This window comes from Megascapheus bottae, chromosome 3 (genome assembly GCF_031878675.1).
Source record: "Megascapheus bottae isolate mThoBot1 chromosome 3, mThoBot2.hap1, whole genome shotgun sequence".
Taxonomy (NCBI): Eukaryota; Metazoa; Chordata; class Mammalia; order Rodentia; family Geomyidae; genus Megascapheus; species Megascapheus bottae.
Window position 1 is genome coordinate 18,713,368 of NC_143511.1, and position 24,392 is coordinate 18,737,759.

General features: G+C 35.2%; 1 protein-coding gene across 9 annotated transcripts in view; it reads right to left on the bottom strand.

The window, feature by feature from the left end:
* Positions 1-24,392, bottom strand: part of Vps13a (vacuolar protein sorting 13 homolog A) — a 175,881-nt gene that overhangs the window by 130,496 nt on the left and 20,993 nt on the right. For 8 of the 9 annotated variants that reach the window (XR_016534893.1, XR_016534896.1, XR_016534895.1 and 5 more), the window contains exons 3-17: positions 22,685-22,727; positions 20,816-20,911; positions 20,251-20,352; positions 13,801-13,907; positions 13,025-13,084; positions 10,097-10,156; positions 9,639-9,719; positions 9,249-9,306; positions 8,063-8,190; positions 7,784-7,890; positions 6,472-6,643; positions 5,184-5,246; positions 3,952-4,081; positions 2,342-2,436; positions 2,031-2,173 (exon numbers count right to left, since the gene is read on the bottom strand). Coding sequence is in view for 5 of the 9 variants with exons in the window: in XM_090329616.1 (XP_090185742.1) it covers positions 2,031-2,173; positions 2,342-2,436; positions 3,952-4,081; positions 5,184-5,246; positions 6,472-6,643; positions 7,784-7,890; positions 8,063-8,190; positions 9,249-9,306; positions 9,639-9,719; positions 10,097-10,156; positions 13,025-13,084; positions 13,801-13,907; positions 20,251-20,352; positions 20,816-20,911; positions 22,685-22,727 (1,445 nt within the window). In the remaining 4 variants the exon portion in view is untranslated. The remainder of the gene's footprint in view (positions 1-2,030; positions 2,174-2,341; positions 2,437-3,951; positions 4,082-5,183; positions 5,247-6,471; positions 6,644-7,783; positions 7,891-8,062; positions 8,191-9,248; positions 9,307-9,638; positions 9,720-10,096; positions 10,157-13,024; positions 13,085-13,800; positions 13,908-20,250; positions 20,353-20,815; positions 20,912-22,684; positions 22,728-24,392) is intronic. The other variant, XM_090329619.1, reaches the window with a different exon arrangement.

A 24,392-nucleotide genomic window follows, 5' to 3' on the forward strand; every position in this document is an offset into this window, starting at 1 on the left:
GGTCTGGCTTACTTCACTTAATATGATTTTTTCCAAGTTTTTCCATTTCCTTACAAATGGGGTAAAGTCATTCTCTTTGATGGAAGCATAGATTTCTATTGTGTATATATAACACATTGTCTTGATCCATCTACTGAGGGGTATCTGGGTTGATTCCATATTTTAGCTATGGTACATAATGCTTCAATGAACATACTTCTGAACACTTCTTAACTCATCTGTTTTAAGACTAGTAGTACCCTGATATCAAACCCAGACAAAGCTATCACAGTAACAAGAAAACTAGAAGAAGTCTGCCAGGGATGTGTGGCCCACACCTGTAATCCTAGCTACTTAGGAGGCTGAGATATGAGGATCACAGTTTGAAGCTAGCCTGGGCAGGAAAGTCCATGAGACTCTTACCTCCAATTAACTACCAGAAAACCAGAAGGGGTGCTGTGGCGCAAAGCTGTAAAATGCTAGCCTTGAGTGGAAAAGCTAAGGGACAATACCCAGACTGGGTTTAAGCCTCATGACCAGCAAACAGAGGAATTGGGGTTGGCCCCAAGTCTAAATGTAAAAATCATTTAAATTTTATACGCTGACAGCCTATTCAATTATTGGTACTAGCAAAACTGGGCAGCCACATGCAGAAAACTAAAAATTGACCCTAGCCTTTCGCCATGCATAAGCATTAACTCAAAATGGATCAAAGACTTCAATGTCAGACCGGAAACCTTGAGACTGTTACACAATAGAATTGGAGAGACACTGGAACTCATAGGCACAGGCAAAAACTTCCTGAACAGAATCCCAGGGTCACAACAGATTGGAGAGAGACTCGATAAATGGGACAACCTAAAAATAAAAAGTTTCTGCACAGATAAAAGCATAGCCACTAAAGTAGAGAGACGGCCAACCAACTGGGAAAAGATATTCACCAATAATACTTCTGACAAATGCTTAATATCCAGCATCAGCAGGGAACTCAAGAAACTAATCCCCTCCAAACCCAACAAACCAATCACTAAATGGGCAAGGGAACTAAAGAGAGACTTATCAAAAGAAGAGGTTAAAACGGCAGAAAAGCATATGAGAAAATGTTCATCATCCAGGGTCATAAAGGAAATGCAAATAAAAACAATCCTAACATACCATCTTTCCCAAATAAGAATGGCCAAGATTTTGAACTCAGTCAATGACAGATGCCGGTGGCGTTGTGGAGAAAAAGGAACCTTATACTGCAATGCTGGTGGGATTATAAGCAAGCTCAGTCACTCTGGAAAGCAGTGTGGAGGTTTCTTGAAGAACTGAAAATAGACTTTCCCTATGATCCCACCATACCACTCCTGGGCATCTATCCTGAACATCATAACCCAGGATATGATAAGGACACCTGCTCAGCTATGTTCATCTCTGCACTACTGATAATAGCCAAGCAATGGAAAAAAAATCCAGATGCCCTACTGCAAATGAATGGATACAAAAAATGTAGTATATATATACAATGGAATTCTACATAGTCAACAGACAAAATAAAATAATGGCATTTGCAGGGAAGTAGATGATCTAGAGTGAATCATGTTGAGTGAGATAAGACCAAAAGAAAAGAAGGCGCATGGTATCCTTTATATGTGGCTATTAGATCCAAACAGTACAAGAGTAATGAGTCAATATTTGCATACCCAATGCTATGGACATAGTATTGGAAATATAAACACAACTACATAGATATAAAAATTTGACTCTAGAGACATGTTTTATTACATAGATTAACATGTATCTATGACATACAAACCCTCAGACTAATTTTAATATGTTCTAAAATTTAAGTGCCAGTGATTATATAGATTCCCTTCTTGAATACTTGTTTGTTAAATATGTCATTTGAAATATGATGTAAAAAAAATTATACACATCCCGTACAGGTCAGCATGGAAATTTTCCACTATGTGTCATCTCAGCAATCAAAAAGTTACGGATTTTGGAGCACTTAAAATTTCGAATTTTTAGTTTATGGATGCTTAGCTTATAGAGAAAATAATACTTACTTTATTGCTTGTGCGCCTGGTCTTTGTACAATCAAAGAGCTAAATTCTTCCACGACAATGTCTAGCAGCTCAGGTTTGTGGTGGTTTTCTCTTAGAACAATAGACATACTTTTCAAATGAACAAAAAACTTCATGGCTTCAAACTAGAGTATATTGGGAAAATGAAAAAATATAAATATAATAATCCACTATTTTCAAAAGACACATAATACTTTTAAAAGACCACAGAAAATGTCAGTAACCCATATTTCTGAACTACACAAGTGTATCTAACATTAAACTTGCAAGTATTAGGTAAGAAAATAGCTTACTGTTTTGGGCAAAGTTGGGTCAACTGCTGTTTCACTATAGCCAATAGCTTCATAGAGTAAAGCTTTTTCTTCAGGTGACAGCATTTCTTCAAGAACTGTAAGTTATAAACACATTCTCGATGTTTTTAACCAATAACAACATAAAACTAGCATAGAATTAAGCAGACTTTCTAAGTAAAATGCATTTACTTTTTTCATAATACTTCTTAGAAGTAATAAGTACTTAAGGTGTCACTGGAAATTTTTTCTAAAAATTATAAATTATCACATAAATTTCTCTTTTAAGGAAGAGTTTAATGATGTAGTGGATAGCAATAGCTGATGTTATCAATTTTGTTCCAACTTACAAATGGCAACACACACGATTAACAAGTTTAAATAATTTGCCAGGATCACAGTATCAACAGGTAATAGATCCAAGATATGCATCTAAAAAGCTATGATACTGAGTATGAGTAAGAAACAAAAATCTTAGATGGGTGGGTCTTCAAGGTACACAGGAGACTGAAATAGGAAAGTCAAAACCAGGTAGGACAATACAGTGGCTCAAGTGACAAAACACCAACCTCGAGTACAAAAATCCAAGCAAGAGCAAAAGGCCCCAGAGTTTTAAGTCTCTCTACTAGAACACACAGACACACATACCTCTGAAGCAAAGTGACAGTGGCTTATGCCTGTAACGCTACTCAGGAGAGTTGAGGTCTGAGGATCTTGGTTTACAACCAACCAGAGAAGGAAAGTCCCTGAGACTCTTATCCTTAGTTAATAACCGAAAAGTCAGAAGTGGAGCAGTCGATCAAGAGACAGCTAACCTTGAAAAAAAGCAGCTCAGGAAAAGCACTCAGGCCCTGAGTTCAAGCCCCAGAAAAGGAGGGAAAAACTAAGTGGCTTAAAGCATAACTGTGTTGCACAGTGTATATTTCAACATGAATAATCTTTGAGATTAATCCACAACACTCTAAAACAAGCAAAAAACAAAACAAAATTTTCAAAGAAAGACTGAAGAAATGGGGGGGGAGGGAAACGGGTGCCAAGACATGTGAAAGGGTATCAATGTATGTGAATTAATGCACCTTCTATCTGGCAAATATCATGTAACCCTTTTACTAATTAAAAAAAATAAAATTAAATTAAAAAAAAAAGACTGAAGAAAAATTTGTGTTTAGAATATTCTACAATTTTAATTTGTGTATTACTATAACATGCACATTAACTACATGTATAAACGTAAGATTTTTTTTTTAACTCTTTTATCTAATTAAGAATGCTTTAGAAGCTAGGCTGTGGCTCAAGTGTTTCTGAATTTTCTAAGCAAGTAGTAGGAAAAAAATGGTAATTTTACAAAATAACTTTGATAAATTTAAACTACATTGCATGTATTACTTACCTGACTTATGTAATTGTAATCCCTGTGTACATTAACTTTACAATAAAAAATTTTAAAAGAAAAATAAATTTTATTATGAACATATAGCAACAGTTTTACTTAAATTGTTATGAAACGCTTCATTTTTGTGCCTGTTAACCACATAAAAAATGAATTTGGTATAGCTTACTATTAAACCAATAAAAGTACTTATCCCATGGGGGGAAAAATGAATTGGACATACTTCCAGGTTTAACTTCAGCTTGCTGTTTAGTATTTGCCTCTGACCAAGTCCACAGCCAGCTAAACCATCCACTATTATCCTCTGGATCTTTTACTCCTTCTCTGTAAATCTTGTACCCAGCTTTTTTTACCTAAAATGAATATATTTTCAAATTGATGATAAATACATTTTTAGCAAATAAAAAATTGCAGCAAGAAATTTCCAAAATATCTACATAAGTAAGCTGGGCACAGTGGCTCACAAATGTAATCCTAGCTACTGAAGGGACTGAGATCTGAAGATAATGATTCAAAGCCAGCCCAGGCACTAAAGAACTTGAGACTCTTATCTCCAATTAACCACTAGAAAACAGGAAGTGGGACAGTGTGGCTCATGGGGTGGGATGGTAGCCTTGAGCTAAAGAACTCAGGAACAACGACCAGGCCCAGAGTTCAAGCCCCATGACTGACCAAAAAAAAAAAAAAATCTAAGTAAATGAATTGTATCAATATACAGACTATCAGAACACAAGTAATGTAACATTTGCCAAATATGGTGGATACCAGTAGGGGAGGAAAGGGTAAAGAGGGTGAATAATATTAATATGGCTGAAGTAATTGATTTACATGTATGAAAATAGAACAATGAAACCAACAGATACTGTTTTAAGGGAACAAAGGAGTAAGGCACAGTGGCAGGGTGAATCTGAAAGGGAAATGCACATATGGAAATATAATGAAACCCACTCCCATACAACTAATAAATGATGGGTTCTTCCTACTGTATTACAACAAGAACAGTAATGGCAGTGGAGAAAGCAGGCCTTGGTTTTTCATATTCATATAAACTCTGAAAATTTTATATGCTCAATTATTTACACAGACACTTTTTTCCAGACACTTGTCTAACTTAAATGGATGTCGCAAGCCAAGTGCTGGTGGTTCATGCCTGTACTCCCAGCTGCCCAGGAGCTGAGCTCTGAGAATCGTGGTTCAAAGCCAGCCAGACAGGAAAGTCCATCAGACTCTCATCTCCAATTCATCACTCAAAAAACAGAAAGACACTGTGGCTCAAGTGGTATAGTGTTAGGCCTGAGCATAACTAAGCAAAAAAATAAAGTATCTTAAAAAAGAAAAAAAGCAATTTGAACTCCTTAAAGAAGTTAACAGAATACTGAAAAGCATTGCAATGACTATAATGTCTAAGTAGAATTCATATTTATTCTTACTAAATATAAGATAGTCTGAAATTACCTCAACTTCTGCTTGCTGTCTAGCTATGGTTATATTAAAGACATCCAAAGTTTTCTCCAACTCCTGAAAAAGTAAAAAACAGTAAGTTAATAGGCATCAACTTTATTACATAATTATCAAACTACTGCACTAGAGAAAAGATGGTAACAAGCAGAAAACAGAATAGCCAGTAATATGAAATACTTCTAATATCCTGGGAAGCAATATAGGAGCCAGAGAAATTAGTAAAATATAAAAACACACCATACACACACCGTTTAAAATGACTTAATTGGGTTTTAAACTATGGCTAATGATAAACTTATCATTTTCAACTAAAAGTATAGACATAAACCCATCGTAATATATGTAGTTTATATGCCATCATTAGGATATTGCAAGTAGACCTAGATATGTTTTAAAGTTACTAAAACAGTTTCATCTAGCTTTTCTATTTTTCATTATTATCCACATTGAAACACTGTAAGAAGCTAAATTATATACATATAATTATATGTATATGCTTAAGCTTATTAGATAAAATTATATATTTATATAATTTAACTTATAAATGCATATATATAAATATGTATTCTCATTATTTTTTTTAAGTTTCAGCCTTTTTGTTGTGCCAATCCTGGGGCTTGATCTCAGGGCATGGGTACAGTCCTCGGACATTTTTTGTGCAAGACTGGCCTTCTACCACTTGAGTCACAGCGCCATTTTGGACTTTTTCTGTGTATGTGGTACAGAGGAATCAAATCCAGGACTTTGTGCATGCTAGGCAAGCATGCTACCACTAGGCTACACACCTGACCTCAAGTTTCAGCTTTAAATGAGGAAAAATCGATGGCATGAAGGACCAGAAGACATGTAAGAATAATCATTACAGACAACTTTCTTATTCAGAACATACACAGTAAGAGAGATGAAGCTCTGCCAGATATGTACAGCTTTGAAATTCATACAATGAAGTTTAGAGATGATACTGCAAATAAATTTAAGATTTTTGAGGTCAAAATAATAAAATTAAGACTTCAAGTTTCTATATATATATTTGTATATATACATGTATATACATATCTATATGTATCAGTATATGTACATACTAAATCACTGCAGATTAAAAAAATTAAAATCTTCCAGCTCATGGAAAATTTTATAAGATCTTATACTACCCAATAATTGGTCAATAAATAAATGTATGAAAATGTTGATATAAGAGAAAGCAGTCAGTAAAAATTACAATAAAATTAATAATTAGTCATTACAAACTGAGAAATACGAACGATTTCTTAGAAATACTAACCTGCAAAGGCATGAGAATTTCATTAGATGGCTTTTTATTTGTTAACTTTTTTCTATATAGTTCTTTATATTGTTTCACTTTTTGTCTATGTTCTCTAATATGCTTCCAGGACCACATTCGTAAACTGGGGCAAATGTTTACTTCAAGAATACCATGTATAGCATAAGCCCACCTAGTCACAAAAACAAAAGAAACTCCATACTTAAGATTCTCAAATCAACAATATGAACATAACAATGCTATTATTCCAACATACTTAACTATAATACAGAAACTATAAACAAAAACTAGAACTTCCTTATGGGATAACTGAATACACAGCCTTTTAAAAGAGCGTAAGTAAGTTCTTACTTACTCAGCTCTATTTATATTAACAACCTACTATTCTTCTAACATGAAATTAAGCAAAATCAATTTGTTTAAAACAAAATACATATGCAATAACTACATTAGTACACATCCAAAACTCTCCTAGCAGAGGATTACAATAGCTCAAACCCTAGATACATAAGGCCATATAGGATGAGGCCAAATTAATGGACCTCCAGGACATAGAAACAAGAGCTTAATTATAAGTGATTGTTATTCTTTATGTATTATGTTTTTCTGTCTTCTCTTGTGTTGCCCTTTGGTTAATCTTATATTATTACAGTATCCCACTTTGTTACCTGGTATATTATATAGACGCTTGTTTATTTGAAATAGGAGGGGAAAATGGGGGGAGTGGATGGGGGGAAGGAAATGGGGGCAAAAACATAAGAAGGGATCTCAATGTGTGAGAAGTAATGCAACCTCTATCTGGGGAATGTAACTGTAACCCTCCATACATTGAAATAAAAAAAGCATCAACAATATTTTATCACTTCAGTAATTGAAATAATGCCATTTGTAAAAAGCAAAATGTAGCTTAGAAATAAAACTTGGGAATTTTAAAATGGGATTATGCTGACTAGATTATCAAAATCTTTACAGTTTTTTAAAATGTAGTTTAGTAATATAGATTTAATGAGTCTGATAGGGAAAGCTAAAAAACAAAGAAGAAATTGATAGGAAACAAACAAGATATGATTTTTAAATTCTAAAAATAATGTTATCCTTCCTGTACCCTAAATGAAAACTATGGTGTCTTAGTATGCTGGTTGTAAAGAATCCCTTGAATCAATTCACCAACAAGCAAAATGGGTCACATATGTTCCCATTCACATATCATAGACTCAATAAAACCTTAAGCAGTCTTCTAATAAATTACTGTGCAGGTGGAGAAACTGACTTTTTGGACATATTAAGAAAAAAAACCTTAAAAGCATTTTACCATTCCTTTGCATGGTCATGAAGAGGCACATCAGGTTTGAATTTCCTATATGGCAAATTTTGTGTCATCATATCAACTGATTCAAGAAGTTCCATTACACTGAAATACTAAAAATGGAAAATAAAGCTCTTAAAATGCTTTACCATTTTTGTTCCACTGTTGAAAACAAAAACTAAATTATTAAACTTTTAGGAGGAAATAGTATATGCATTTTAAAAAACATTTAAATTGTTTTTTTCTAACACTAATTTGTAATTTAAAATTTCATGAGAAAATCACCTGTGGCTTATTAAATTCAATTGCTATGTTATGTAACTCAACATCCAGGTTTATCTTGGGATCAGAAAAGTCAAAATCTAATCGGCGATTCATCTGAAGTTTGGCATTAGCAGATATGGGGCGAAATACTGGAAAATACAAATTTTAAAAAATCAAACAGTTGTACTTTGAAAGTCTCAAGACTCTAAACTAGAAATACCAATTTTCATTTCTTTTATACCTTCCTATAGCTCCTGAATGTCCACATGGCCATCATTTAGTTAAGTGCTGCTTAATTACTGGAGACCATTCTCTTTTTTTCCAACTTATAATTCATACTAACTTCTTTACAGGACAACTAAATTCCCTCTCAAAATACTGACATAGCCTTTAAAAGAAGGAACTTGGTGAGGAAAACAGTAGAATAAAATCGTTTTAGTAAAAGTACACCTGAGACCTAGAAGATGACTCAAATCCAGCCAGGACAGAAAAGACTCACTATCCAATTAACATGGGATGGCTCAAGTGGAAGAGCAGCATCCATAAGTGAGAGAGTAGGAGGGCCTGAGTTTGTCAAGCCCACATTCAAGCCTCAGTAACAGCAATTACAGTTTTTTGTTTCTTTTTCCCCCAGTCCTGGGCTTGAACTCAGGGCCTGAGCATTGTCCTTGGGCTTTCTCAAGGCTAGAGCTCTACTACTTGAGCCACAGCATCACTTCTGGTTTTTCCTATGTATGTGGTACTAAGGAATCAAACCTGGGTCTTTGTACATTTCTTATTCATTTAGGCAGTAGGAATGAGCCAAGCAGGTGATCTGTAATATTTACTTTTATAAATTCAAAGAATTTCTCTGCATCTACTTATTCTTTTAATTTATAAAAGAGGAAGTAAATATGATTATGGATTACCTGACTGGCTCATTCCTATTGCCTAAATGAGTAGGAAATGTACAAGAGACCAACAATAGCATCTAGATAGAGATTACCTGTTCACTATTTAATTATAAGCTAATTTGCATAAAAGGTAACATTTTATTATTTTAGGAACAAAATAATTTACTATACTATCAGTTAGAAATTAATTCTCTACAATCACCGCTAACTCCTTTGTCTCACTTACTTGATCAGTACTTGCTCAGAAAAACATAAAATAATTTCAAAAATGTTAATGTAAAATTTATATTATATATTTTGTGGGAAACACTCACCAAAATCATACCCATGAGGAATAATATTTTCCTTGACAATACCAGTCTTCAAGTTGTCCTAATAAAAGACAAATTGCTTTTATGTACAATCATGACAACATACCTTATTCTATAAGATTCTACTATCTGCAAAAGAAAATGTTTAAATTCAAATTTGGTAGGACTTAACTCGAAGAAAATATTAATGTGGCTAAACAATGTATCATTAAACTGCCATAAAACAATGCTTGAGGAGTTAAGATGTGTGAATATATGAACATGCTTATGTAATTCATCTATTTCTACAAATTCTAACAGATTTTATCTAGAAAACAGTATTAACTATGTTACAGATATGCCTGATAAAAATGTAACAATACACATATACAGAAACTAAAACAATTTACTTACCAATGACTCATCGTAATTATTAAGGTAATACATTTGAGACTGCACATTCCAATAGGCAAAAAGATTGTCTAATCGGATTAACTGAAAATAAAATAAAGCAAACTGATTACATGTCTGGCTTTTGTCTGAAAATTTTTGTTTCATTGTCCTTAGGTTTTTCTCAAGGCCAGCACTCTATCACTTGAGCCACAGCACCACTCTGGCTTTTTCTGTGTATGTGGTACCGAGGAATCAAACTCAGGGCTTTGTGCACACTAGAAGAGCACTCTACCACTATGCTAGGCTCCCAACTCTGAAACATTTTTAAACATATGCTATTTTCATAACTCTCAAATAATTAAGTGAACTATCAGAGCTAAAGGAACAAAAGCAAGCCTCACATAAATCTTAACTATATAGTATCTATCTTCTAAAGGTTTCTTTCATTAAGTTCATGGGCATATATTAATTTACTTTACCTTCCGAACTAGTTTCTCAGTCTCATCATGTAAACATGGAATCCAGTTTTGATCAGTTGTCTGAAAAAGAAACAAACAGCAAATAGATCACTGCATTCAAAATGACAGAGTAATTAAGTCATCTATTAAACATACTCTTCAAACTAATTTCTTATGAAAATGCCTTTGAAAATATATACCTCAAAGGCTATAAACAATGTGATCACAAGAAATCTCTGCTTTTAAGGACCATATTTCTGGTCAAAAATTCAAACTGAATTAGGCATTGTGCATGGCATGTCTGCAATCTCAGCGACTCTGGAGATAGAGAAAGGAGCATGGATTAGATGCTAGCCCAAGCAGACTTTACCTGAAAAAACTAAAAGCAAAAGACTAGTAACATAGCTCAAGTAGTAGAGAGATTATCCAAAAAACAAGAGGCCATTAGGAGAAGTGGGGTAGACCACAAACAAGGAATTACAAAGAAGGACAGAATAGTGATCAAAAACCAACAGTAGAAGGGTTTAAAAAAAAAATACTACTACTAAACTGAAACTGAACTGAATTTTATCATGGGGCATCACAAATAAATTTGAAAAGCACTGTGAATTTTTTAAAAAATAACTTACAGAAGAATCATACAAAATACTTACATAAATTTTTATAAACCTAATTTTGGTTTTTATTGTCAGGATAATGTATAGAGGGGTTAGTTATATTCGTCAGGTAGTAGGTACATTACTTCTCACACACTGATACTCCTTCTCATGTCTTTGTCCCCATTTCCCTTCCTCCACACCCTCCCAAATCATCTTGTTTTCCCACCTTCCTTTTCCTATTTCAAATAAGCAAATAAACATATATACAATACACCAGGTAACAAAGTCAGATACAATAACAATATGAGATTAATCAGAGTAAAAAAAAGAGAAGAGAAATAACATAGTACATCAAGAACAACAATCACACAAGATAAAGCTCTTGTTTATATATCCTAGAGTTCCTTTCATTTAGTCTCATCCTGTATGACCTTACGTACAAAGCAAACCGAAATTTTTTAATGGATATATTATACTAAAGTTTAAAAACTTGGGGAGGGAAATGGGTACCAAGACATGTGAAAGGGTATCAATGTATGTGAATTAATGCACCTTCTATCTGGCAAATATCATGTAACCCTTTTACTAATTACAATAAAAAAATAAAAAAAAATAAATTTAAATTTAAAAAAATAAAGTTTAAAAACTTAAATGTTGGGTGGAGACTGTAGAGTATTAACACTGGTCCAGTACGCTTAAGGATCTGGGTTCAATCTCCAGCTTTAAAAGAAAGTAAAACAACAGCTGCGTGCTGGTGGCTCAGGCCTGCAATCCTAGCAACTTGGGAAGCTGAGATCTGAGGATAGCACTTCGAAGTCAGCCTGTGTAGGAAAATCTGTGGACTCTTGTTTCCAATTAATCACCAAAACAGCCAAAGTGGCAGAGCAACAGCCTTGAGCAAGAAATATATTTAAAAAGAAAAAAAAAGAAAAGAAAAAAACTAAGGGGGGGGGGGATGTCTAAGCTTGCCCAAATTCAGGCTCCAGGACTAGGAAAAAATTATCTCTGGAAAAGAAAAGGAGGTCAGAGTAGGGAGAAGGGGATTTAAATTTTTGTTGTTTGTTTGGTTTTTTGCCAGCTGTGGGGCTTGAACTCAGGGCCTGAGCACTGTCCTTGGACTTTTCTCAAGGCTGTTGCTCTACCCTTGAGCCACAGCATCCCTTCCAGCTTTTTTCTTTATATGTGATGCCAAAGAATCATACCTGGGTCTTTGTGCATGCTAGGCAAGCACTCTACCACTAGGCCAAACGCCCGGCCCCGGGGATTTAAATTTTTATCCGTAATAGGTCAGTCCAATAAAAATATTTAAGACACAGCATCCTGGATATGGATATAGGCAAATATTTTGTAATTTTCTATGGATCCCTTAATTTAAATTAATTAATTCAACTTCTGATCAGATACTGATGGCTCACGACTAGAATATTTGCTACTTGGAGGCTGAGATGAGAAGGATCTAGATTCGAGATAAGGTCAGGTACTACCATGAAAATAATAAGTAAGAGTTGGAGATATGGCATAAGGATTGGTAGAACAACAGTCCTAGTAAGTGCACAGCCCTAAGTTCAAACCCTAATATTGCCCCTCCCCCACAAAAAACCTTTGACTTCAAAATTAGAAACAAAGACTTGTAATGAAATAATTTTATGCTTTTCAAAGCTCATCAAAATTTCAGAAGTGGACATTACTTTTAATTTGTGTAAAATTTGGAAATCAACTCTTTATGTCAGTACTACAGGAAATGATTTTAAATAAACAGAAGTATTTAACATCATAAATACCCTACAACCCCCGTCATGTTTTAGCCGAGCTTTAATTACAACCTTTTTATTCCTCTTTTAATATTTTTGTTGTTGTTTTTGCCAGTCCTGGGCTTGAGCTCAGCGCCTGAACACTGTCCTTGGGCTTTCTCAAGGCCAGAGCTCTACCAGTTGAGCCTCAGCACCACTTCTGGCTTTTTACTACGCATGTGGTACTGAGGAATCGAACCCAGGTCTTCATGCATGCTAGGCAAGCACTCTACCACTAGGCCAAACACCTAGCCCCCTCTTTTAGTATTTTTGAGATGGTTTTACCAATTAGCCTAAGACAGTCTCAAACTTGCCATATAGCTTAGGCTCACCTCAGCTCCTGAGTGGTAGGATCCCATACCAGTATTATTTCCAGGTTTTTTGAAATATGAATCTACTTGCCTATTAATTTTAATACAATCTACAACCTTTCTATACCAATTTTGTATCAACAACCAAAAGCATATGTATTTCTGATGCTGGCATACAGGAATCACAATGAATAGTCTGAATTAACTATACTGTACAATATAGCTAAGTTTCTATTTTAAACAACGTACCTGCATGCTGAGATTTTGAAGGGAAATACCAAACGAGAGTGGTTTGTCTCGATTTGTGATCTAAGAAGGAAATTAAAAAATTACTCAAATGATTTTAACATTTGTGCAAGATTTGCTTTATAAAAAAAATAATTTTCTGGGAGATATTCTATTTCAAATATTCAAAAATATTTTTAGAATTTTTGCATCTAAAACTGAAATGCTAAAATTTATTAGTGTTGTACTATAATACTGTATCTGTAGTTTTTCAATTTATTTTAAAAATTTATTAAAAAGATTAGCATTATGCTTTCATAAAACAAATTACTATGTGTTTAGAGAATAATTTTACTGCAAGATCATGAAGTCAAGTCTAGCTCTACTGACTCCTAGACCAGTGCTCTTTCCAGGAGGTAAAATATACAACTGAGAAATTCCTAACTCCTACAGCATTTTCCTTCATGATTTGAAAATTGAGTAACATAAGCAAATTAATTTAAAGATATCAAAGATATAATTACTAGTATAATTATACTAACAAATAATGTACCCTTCAGCTCCCTATCTCTCTACCCCCAATCCTTTATTTGTTGGACACTATGATTAAAAGACAGGAATCAGTAAATACCCAACATATTAAAGTATTTTTAAAGATCATCTCCTGTGGAAGGTGAAACATTGATCAAGATACATTTATTCATAAATTGCTGTGTTGAATTGAAATTCCTCTGTGCAACTGCCTAAAGAAAAGTTTAAAACTTATATTAAAAAGAAAGATCTTCTAGTAAAATACTTACATCATCTTCATAACGAATATGGATGCTGGAAATTTTCACTTGAAGATTTTTTATGATCTGAGTAACTAATTTTTCTGCGAAAGTATCCTGTTTTTCCTCATGATGTTCTACAATTGTAAATATTCCTTTTTTAGGACTTAGATAAAAGCACATAGCTATAAATATCTACATATTGAGGTAATATATTGTCTTGTTAAAGAATTTACACTTGTAAATATGTAACTAAAACACTAACGGCCTACTTTCCAAAAGTATTTCAGACCACAGATTTTCAAAGACAACTGAACGTACAATTTTTCAAAACTACCTGGTCATTCAACAGAACTAAAATTTATTGGTATTACATTTTATAATCTGCATTTAATTTTTTTATGTCAGTTGTGGAACTTGAACTCTTGGCCTGAACACTGTCCTTGGACTTTCTCAAGGCCAAAGCTCTACCCACTTGAGCCACAGCAACACTTCTGGTTTTCTGGTGGTTCACTAGAGATAAGTCTCAGGGACTTTAGTGACTGGGTTGGCTTTCAACAAGATCCTCAGATCAGAGCTTCCTGAGTAGCTAAGATTATAGACATGAGCCACCTCACCCAGCTAAAGAAACAACTTTTTTTTTGGCCAGTCCTGGGGCTTGAACTCCTGAGCTTCTTTTGCTCAAGGCTAGCACTAGAGAAACAGAGCTACTTCGAGCTTTTACTGTGATTAACTATTGTTAAGTATACAAAGATTTAAAAAAACAATGAAGATTATTAATAGACTTAAATTAGAAAAACTGGTAGCAACAGCAAAGAATCAATCTCCTGTGAAATTAGTAATGCTACTGTGAGTTGTACTCAGATATTATGAATTATTTAAATACAGTACTCCTCTCCTTTTAAATAAGGATTTTTAAAAAATCACTATCTGGGCTGGGAGTTTGGTCTAGTGGTAGAGTGCTTGCCTAGCATGCATGAAGACCCAGGTTGAATTCCTCAGTACCACATGCATAGGAAAAAAAAGCCAGAAGTGATGTTGAGGCTCAAGTGGGTAGAGCTTTGGCCTTGAGAAAGTCCAAGGAAAGTGCTCATGCCCTGAGCTCAAACCCACAAGTGGCAAAAAAAAAAAAAAAAAAAATCACTATCTGTTTCATCTTAAGAAAACATTAATTACTACCAGTTTCAACACTTTCCAGGGCAACTACTAGTTACCATCCCTTTTTCCCACTGTCCCTTTTCCTAAATGGCAATAAATTCTTTTTTATTTCTAGTCTTATCCTCCTTTTCAATAATATACATTCACTTTATTTTTCTCCAACTATATTCTCTAATTTAGCTGGCCCAGGAGGGCTTAAAGTTTATGAAGATATTTAATGTATATACCTCAGAACCATGAGTGAAATGAAGTTATTTCATTATAAAAGACCTATACAGTTCTGTAACACCAAACATAATATATAAACCCTTCGAGGAGAAAGAAACCTATTTTAAGCTTTTAATTCCATCACTACATAATAAAATCCTCTGCTCATAAGAATTCAATACTAACGGGGCACTGGTGAAACCCCAGTACTACCATAATCAAAAACCTAGATTGGCAGAGCCAATGGTCTAAGGAGCCATGGTCATAGAAACCAAGGCAAGCTGAGGAGGGCCATCAACTGGACAAGACTTAGGAAGGACATCCCCACTAGTGGCACAGGTCAGATACAATGCCATGCCAGGACAGAGAGGGTGGACACTGCTAGAAAGCTGCAGGACCTCAGAGGGCTCACTTGACTGTAGCATTGTGTTGTTTTGAATACCATGTAAGGGGGATACACTTTCCAGAATTATTTAAAAAGAAAAAGTTGCTGAAGCTGGGCACTGGTGGCTCACACCTGTCATCCTAGTTACTCAGGAGGTTGAGATCCAAGGATCACGGTTCAAAGCTAGTCCAGGCACTAACGTCCATGAGACTCTCAGCATTTCCAATTAACCACCAAAAAAACAGAAGTAGCACTGTGGCTCAAAATGGTAGAGCACTAGCCTTGAGCTAAAGAGCTCAATGCCGAAGCCCAGAGTTCAAACCTCATACATGACCAAGGAGAAAAAAAAAAATAAAGAATTCAATACTACATTCTATCCTGCCCACTAGCCTTCCTCTTGACTTCCCTGTGCAGCTCAAGTCCTATGGTTCAGCAGTGTACCCTTATCTTCATTGCACTTCTCATGGTTTGTTACCAACAGTGAACCCAAGTTCCAAAAATACTAATCTCTACTTGACTTTCTCAAGACACAGACAGTCCTTTCACATAACTGTTTATATTGCCTAATTTTTACTGTTCATTTCCTAATGTTCTAATTTATAAGTTAAAATTTACTATTAAAAAACATACTGTAGGGGCCAGGAGCGTAGCCTAGTGGTAGAGTGCTTCCCTAGCATGCATCAAGCCCTGCCCTTAATTCCTTGGTACCACATACACAGAAAAAAAAAAACTGGAAGTGGTACTGTGGCCTAAGTCCTAGAGCACAAACCTTGAGAAAGCCCGAGGACAGTGCCCAGGTCCTCATTCAAGCCTCAGGCCTATAACAAAACAACTCTACATAGGGTTGTGTACTATTCATAGTTTCCCACACCCACTGGTGGTCTTGAAACCCATTTCTCCACAGATAAGGGGAAGTCTGCAACCATTAGTTCATCTAAAATCACTGTGTTTTGTTTCATTTTTCTCTATCCATCTAACTATACTACTACTTTTTTTTCCTATGTATGTGGTACCGAGGAATCGAACCTGGTCTTCATGCATGCTAGGCAAGCACTCTACCACTAGGCTAAACTCCTGGCCCTAGTCCTTTTTTTTTTTTTGCCAGTCCTGGGCTTGGGCTCAGGGCTTGAGCACTGTCCTTGGACTTTTCTCAAAGCTAGCACTCTACCACTTGAAACTCAGCACCACTTCCAGCTTTTTGCTATGTATGTGGGTTACTGAGGAATCGAACCCGGGTCTTCGTACATGCTAGGCAAGCACTCTACCACTAGGCCAAACTCCTGGCCCCCCTATACTACTATTTTAAATGAAACCACCATACCTGTATCTACCTACATCTTGCTAGGTTAAGTACTAGAAAACTACCATAGGACACTGTAGTCCTGTAATCATTATGATCTTCCTACTAATAGCAGCCTTACATTTTCCTGGTCAACATGTTCATATTCTTTAGAACTACCTCCAAATTCATGTACACCATGCCCAAAGTTTCAACAAAGCTTCCATACCTTTCATAAGTTAAAGCATTGTAACTGTTTCTAACCTTGGAAGAAAGGCAGGCTATGGGAAGATAACTCAATGAAATCAATTATTTCTAAGGTGACCACTGACCCATATGTCAGAAACAAAACCATTTCCTAATCCTTACCTTATGTGATAACTCATTGAGATCTGATTTATTAGTTGCTTCTTAATACAGCCCTTTCTTCCATGGAGCCATGATCTCAGAATGTCTACTATCTGCCCACTCTTTCTGATTTCTGGTTAATGCAGCATATAGAATTGTTGCTCTTTTCATTCTACAACCCTGCTGCTGCATGAAACCTCATCCACATTATAAAACCTTAACTCTCATCCTAATGTTAATATTTAAATGGAAACTGAGTAAAGGAAGAAGTGCAGAGACACAAATGAATACTGAGTAAAGGTAGAAGTGCAGAAACACAAATAAATTCTAAGTAAAGGAGGAAGGGCAGAGACATGTTCAGTAAATCAGCAAGTAGTTCAGTATGCTCAGAGCAAAGAAGAAACAGATAAGCCTTTTGTGAGGTTCAAGAGTGAGATAGGATTCAAATCAAGAACTTTTATATATCCTGCTGAACAGTTAATAAATAATTCATCTATGGGGTGAGACAATGCTTGCCTAGCATGCAAGAAGACCCGGGTTCGATTCCTCAGTACAACATAAATAGAAAAATCTGGAAGTGATGCTATGGGCTCAAGTGATAGAGCACTAGCCTTGAGGCAAAGCCCAAGGACAGTGCTCAGGCCCTGGGTTCAAGCACCAAGACGGGCAAATAAATATGTAAATAAATAATTCATCTAGGTAAAAATAAGATTATCAGTAAATCTCAAGTAATTTTAAGGATGACTGAAGATCTATATTTTTATATCTACATATAAACAGGAGGAACTTCTAGCTGATGGCATAATTTTTCTTTTCCTCAAGAAGTCATTTAAGGAAAAAAAAAATGGGGCAAGTAAATCCCCAAGGCCAAAAGAAGACAATAAAAAAAAATACAGTAAAGAAACAGTAAAAATTTAGAAACTAGGCAGCAGAAAGCTTTAACTAACTATAAACAGAGATATTATCGGAATATTAAACAGACTAAAATCTTAAAACAGAATCCTGAAAAATTCAGAAACTTCCCACAAAACAGGTAACATGCTTGAGGGAGAAGAATATGATACAAGAATTGGCTTAAACTCTGAAAAAAGAGCAGACAAACGTCTAGGACCCCTTTCTTCTAATCAAAGAGCCAAATAACTATTCATTTTGCAGCCTAGTGAGAAATCAAGGGTTTATTGTAGAGAAAACACGTATAACCGACTGTACAAGGAAGAATAAACCCCCACACCAAAACAGAAAAGTTATGTAAAGTCTACATAACTTACACAAATTTACTAATATTGAGCCAGTAACGAAGCTGTGCTTTAAAATATATACAGTATACTTTTTGGCTCAATAGTAAACATTTCTCTATCAACTTGTCAGTGTCCATAATCCATCATAAAAATAAACATATACTATATGTATAAATGCAATAAACAAAGTTTTAAAACTATTAGTACTGTAGTTCTGTAGTTTTTTTAATTATGAGTCCTATAATATTTTTAAAGATATATGTATATAATGGTATACTAAAAAGTTATTTTTGAAAGAAAAAGGTCTACGAGACTTAGAAAACAGGATTAGGGATAGACATGCATGATTACACTATATGAAAGAAACGTGACTATACATGTATAGAATTATACATGGTATTGCCAGAGACTTTGTTAAAACTCCATGTTTGTCAATAGGTAAAATACTTATTGAGGTTTATTATTCACTTTTAAAAAATACATGTCAGGGCTCACCACATATATACTTTTTTTTTTTTTGGTACCAGTTCTGTGGTTTAAACTAAGGGCCTTATTTTCTCATTTGGCTTTTTCACTCAACACTTATGCCACATCTATACTTCCAGGTTTTTGGTAGTTAACTGGAGATAAGAGTCTAAAACTTTTCTGCCTAGGCTGGTTTTGAACCATAATCCTCTCATCATAGCTTCCTGAGTAGCTAAGGTGCCCATCTTACTTTTAGGACTTTTATTAGCTACTTAATGAAGAAAAGAGGGACTAGCCTGGTGTGGGTGTGGTGGCTCATGCCTGTAATCCTAGCTACTCAGGAGGCTGAGATCTAAGGATCAAACTTCAAAGCCAATCAGGGCACAAAAGGACCTGAGACTCTTATCTCCAATTAACCTCCAGAAAATGAGAAGTGGGGCTTGGCTCAAAGGTAGGGTGGTAGCATTGATCTGAAGAGCTCAGAGACAGCACCCAGGCCTAGTTCAAGCCCTATAACCCACAAAAAAAGGGGGAGGGGATAAATAAAAACTGATAAATTAGGTCAGGAAGATGATTGTTTTAAATAATCTCAACTAATTAATTGGAAGGTAGAGGTATAAGGACTGAAAATTTAAAGACAATATCAGAAGTTAGTAAGATTTATCTTGAAAGCAAAATACAAATTAAAAGAAGAGTGGCTCATGAGGTACAGAACATGTCTAGAAAGCAAAAGGCCTGGGGTTCAATTCCCATGATGGAAGAAAATAAAAATAGACTATGATACATAAACCAACAAGAAAAAAAAACCACTAGGGGAAGAAGTGGGTCAGAATATGAAAAATAGCTTGTGACAGTGACCAGAGGACAAATGGAAACAAAATCATTTTCTTTAAGCAATTCTTCCACTAATGAGAAAAGGTTCTAAGTAAGAGCACTGACCATATGGTCTACAATGAGAAGGAAAAGATATAAATTAACTAAAGTACAACTGTCTCAAAGGGTTCAATATCTTCAAAAGGGTAAAGAAGAGAAATACAAAAGCAATGGTTAAAAAGATAAACTCTATTTGATAAACACAATTGCTATTAAAAATGCAAATCTTGAATGGAGAGGTGTGGCTGAAGTAAGAGAGAACTTATCCTCAAAAATGTTATGCCCTGAGTATAATCCAAAGGCAAAGATGACAGATAGATGATGGATATAATACAAAACACTAATTGACAAAAACAACACTGACAGAACTGACTTCAACTTCTATACACAGGACAAAACATATGAGCTATGAAATCCCCATATAAAAACTCTCTAAAATAATCTCAGAACCTCCGCAGAGAGGTAGTATTCTACTATGATAAACTTTCAAGTCTTTTAATTATTCTTTATTTACCACAGTTATTTACCTTGATCTATTACTTTTCGTTTTGCTTCTTCTATTCTTTTTAATTCCTGTTGTTTTGCTTCAATATGTTGTTTTTCTTCTTTTAAAGGATCATATTTTATTCCTATAACAAGCAGAAATAAGAATCTTAGTATCTTTCATTTAAACATATTCATTCCACAAAACATCACTGAAATTAATCAGTAATATCACTCACCACTAAAAAGCACTAAAAATTAGTAAAAAACATAATCCTAGCTACTCAGGAAGCTGACATCTGAGGATCACAATTCAAAGCCAGCTAGAACAGAAAATTCCATGAGACTCTTCAATTAATCAGAAAAAAGTTAGAAGTGGAGTTGTGTCTCATTGGTAGAGAGTGCTTGCTTTCAGTGAAAAAGTCACGCAAGAGTGCAAGGCCATGACCTCAAGCTCCAGCACTGGCACAAATTAAAAGAAAGTAAAGTAAGTGATAAGTACCAAATTTAAGTATTAATATATTTCACACTATTCCCAAGAATCAGGATAAAAAATAATAATAAAATATAAGTTTTCATTTACAAGAGTAATTTAAGTAATTGACTTACTAGAAGAAGGCACTATGAGTAAGTAAATGTCTTCTAAAACGGCTTCAACCGGTTGAGTATAAAGGTTTTTCCATGGGATTATAAGTTTCAGGTTACCTATGTTAAAAATAAAGACACAAACTCTATTAATCCAGCCTATATTTACCATCAATCTATTTTCTATGAAGTACTGAAAAGTTTTAGTATCACTGGACCAACAGTACCCAAATACTGGCAATGGGACAACACTAACAAAATGGATGGTATTACCATACTGCTCATTTGGAAATCTATCATTTTTTTTCCATTTCCATACCAGATAATCTGCTAAGTAATGAAAATACAATGTAAATTAAAACCACTTTCAAGGAGCTTAATATCTAGAAGTAAAAAATTCATAACAGACTATACTATATATATAGTAAGTTACATAAACTCTAATATTAAAGATTTCTTGAGAAATCTGTGTCAACACCATCTCAAATAATTCTCAAAATTATGTTTAGTCTACTGTACTTTCCACTATTTTAGATTACCACTTAAAAATTGCCTTAGTTTTACAAACCGTAGGAAAAGGCAGGCAGGCAGGCTCTAAAGGAAAATTGTGCATGCACACTAATATAGACTCAGAAACATCAATTCTACATACCAACTTTCTAAATAAAATACTTCAAAATCCCAATTAAAAACACCATCATCTTCCATGCAACATAGTTTAAGAATTGTAACAAGTTTCTATTAAACATGTTTAAACAATACATAGAATTCTGTTCAACCAGGAAACTACTAAAGCGGGTAATATACACTGTGTGATAGTGGCTTGTGCTATTAATCCCAGTTCTTTTCAAAGGGCTGTGATTTGTATCAAAGTCAGCCTGAGCAGAAAAGTCTGAGACTCCAATTTCCAAAATAATCAGCAAAGCCAGGCTACAGATGAGAATCAAGCAGGCAAGCAAGCAAGCAAGCTGAAGCGCAGCAAACAACTCTAAGTTCTAACTCTAAGTACCACCAAGAAAGGGAGGGATAAGCAGAGGAAAAATAAGTAAAAGAGGAAACAGAGGAAAGGGGGGAAAGGAGGGAAAGGGAGAAAAGGGAGAGAGGAAGGGAGGGATGGGGAGGAAGGGAGAGATGGGGAACAAGGGAGAGAAGGGGAGGGAAGAAGGGGAGGGGAGAGGGAGGAAGAGAGGGAGAGTGAAGGGGAGCAAGGGAGAGAGAGGGAGGAGGGAGGGAGAGAGGGGGAGCAACTGAGAGAGGGGGGAGAGAGGAGGACAGAGGGGGAGAGAGGGGGAGAGAGGAGGATGGAGGGAGGGGGAGGGAAGGGGAGAGAGGGGGAGGGAAGGGGAGAGAGGGGGAGGGAAGGGGAGAGAGGGGGAGAGAGGGGGAGGGAGGGGGAGGGAGGGGGAGGGAGGGAGGAACAAGGAGGGAGAGGGAGGGAGAGAACATAAAAATGATGTAAGAAAATAGTCTCAAGGAACCTAGGAAAATGAGAACAAAAAGTAGCTTTAAGATGGGTCTCTAGGCACAGTGCCCGGATGATCCCAACCCTCCTCTTTATACTACATATCCTATGCTAATATAGCGCAAAGTAATTAGCCAAAAGCCTAGAAAACAATGTTTGTTACATGCAATGACTTAGTTTTCAACACAATTTAAGACTTAATAACAAGTCCTCCCTCCTTCCCCCATTTCTTATTTACACCAATATTAAACACTAGACAAGGAGTATACGAACCTCACAGTATTTTAAGTTACCCAACACGAAGATCTGCCTAAACAGCACAAAGCTACAAAATTTTCCATCAGTTTTTTAGAAACATTAAAGAGATATTAGCCAGATTCTTTTTCCCATGTCCACCAAGAAAAAAATATTGTAGTAATAAATATGCTTACCTATATGACCAACTTTAACTTTGAATGGTACATCCAGTTGACTCTACAAAGAAAAATAGATATCAGTAAATACGTAAAGAATACAAAGCAAATTCACAATATAGCTTTTTTTCTTCCCCCAATTAATTGCAGGGTTTTAAAATTCCATTGCAATTACTTTTTTACCTCCAACACTTAAACTTACTAAAATGTAAGCTTGAAGCTGTGCCTCAAGCATGTAATCTCAGTTACTTGGGAAGCTGTGACAGAGGTCAACTGTCATTGGAGTCCAATGATGGATGAAGGAATTCACAAGACTCCATTCTCAACCAATGTCTGAGCATGCTGGCACATACCTGTCATTTCAGTGATATAGGAAAGCACAGTCCAAGCCAGCCAAGACATAAAATGAGAACCTATCTAAAAATTAGCCAAAGCAAGAAGGAGCTGGAGGGGTGGCTCAATTAAGTGGTAAGAGTGCTGGATTAGCAAGCTCAAATTTATGGCTACAAAAAAGAAAAGAAATTGTTGTATATGGACATATATATGTACAAAAATATATACACATATGCATTTGTATATAAATCACAGTTTTTTTCAACTTGAATAAAGGCTTCATTTTTAAGCAAATATGGCTATCAATATTAGTACTGAAAATAAAAGTCAGAATCATAATATCAGAATCACAATAACTGTTTAAATTTGTCCGTACTTGGGTTTTAACTCAGGATGTGCTACTTGCTAGGCAGGCACACTAAAACCTAAAACATAGGCCCAGACCTTTTGCTTTCATTATCTTTTTAATGGGGCCATAAGGCCCCATTATTCCTTATCTGGCTCAGACCACAATTCTCCTAGTTATACTTCATGCATGGCTGGAATGACAGCCTGAATTATCACACTAAGCTTTATATTGGTTGAGATAGGGCCTCACAAACTTTTTATCCAGGCTGGTCTTGAACTGCAATCAGTCACTCAAGTGGCATAAGCCATCATGTCTAGCTTATATTATTTTCTGTTATAGGTCATAAATTCCACTGTCAGTTTCTGCAGTTAGAAATTAAAACCTTACTGATAAAATTCATGATTTACAAAGCAGTAATTTTAAAACTATTCCAAGCATCCTTTACAGTAAAGTGGTGCTAGGTCAAGTAGATTTCCAATTACAAAATATAGAGTTGGGCTGGGATGTAGCTAAGTGGCAAAGCGCTTGCCTAGGAAGTGCAACGTCCTGGGTTTGATCCCCAGTGCCAAAAAAAGACAAAAAAAAAAAAAGAGAGAGTTGGACTTAGTCTAATGCCATGTATATGAACTAATCCAATATGGATTACACAAGAGCTAAAACTATAAAACACAGGAAAATATATTCATGACATTAAACTTGGTACTGACATCACAGAAATGACAATGAAAACACAGGCAATTTTAAAAATAGACTAACTGGACTGTATCAAAAGTTTTTGTGCATAAAACACTATCAAGAAATGCTTATTAGGGCAACTTTTTGAATGGAAGGAATATTTGCAAATCATTTTATCTGGTAAAGAATATGCAAAACAATTCATTTCCAAAAAATAATCTGATTTAAAAATGAAAAAAAAATACACAAATGGTAATAAGTATATGAAAAGTCACTCTGTATCACTAGTCATTAGGAAAACGCTAATGAAAATACTAAGATGCCATTTCACATCCATTAGGGTGGCTGAGCCAAAGGGGGAATAATAAC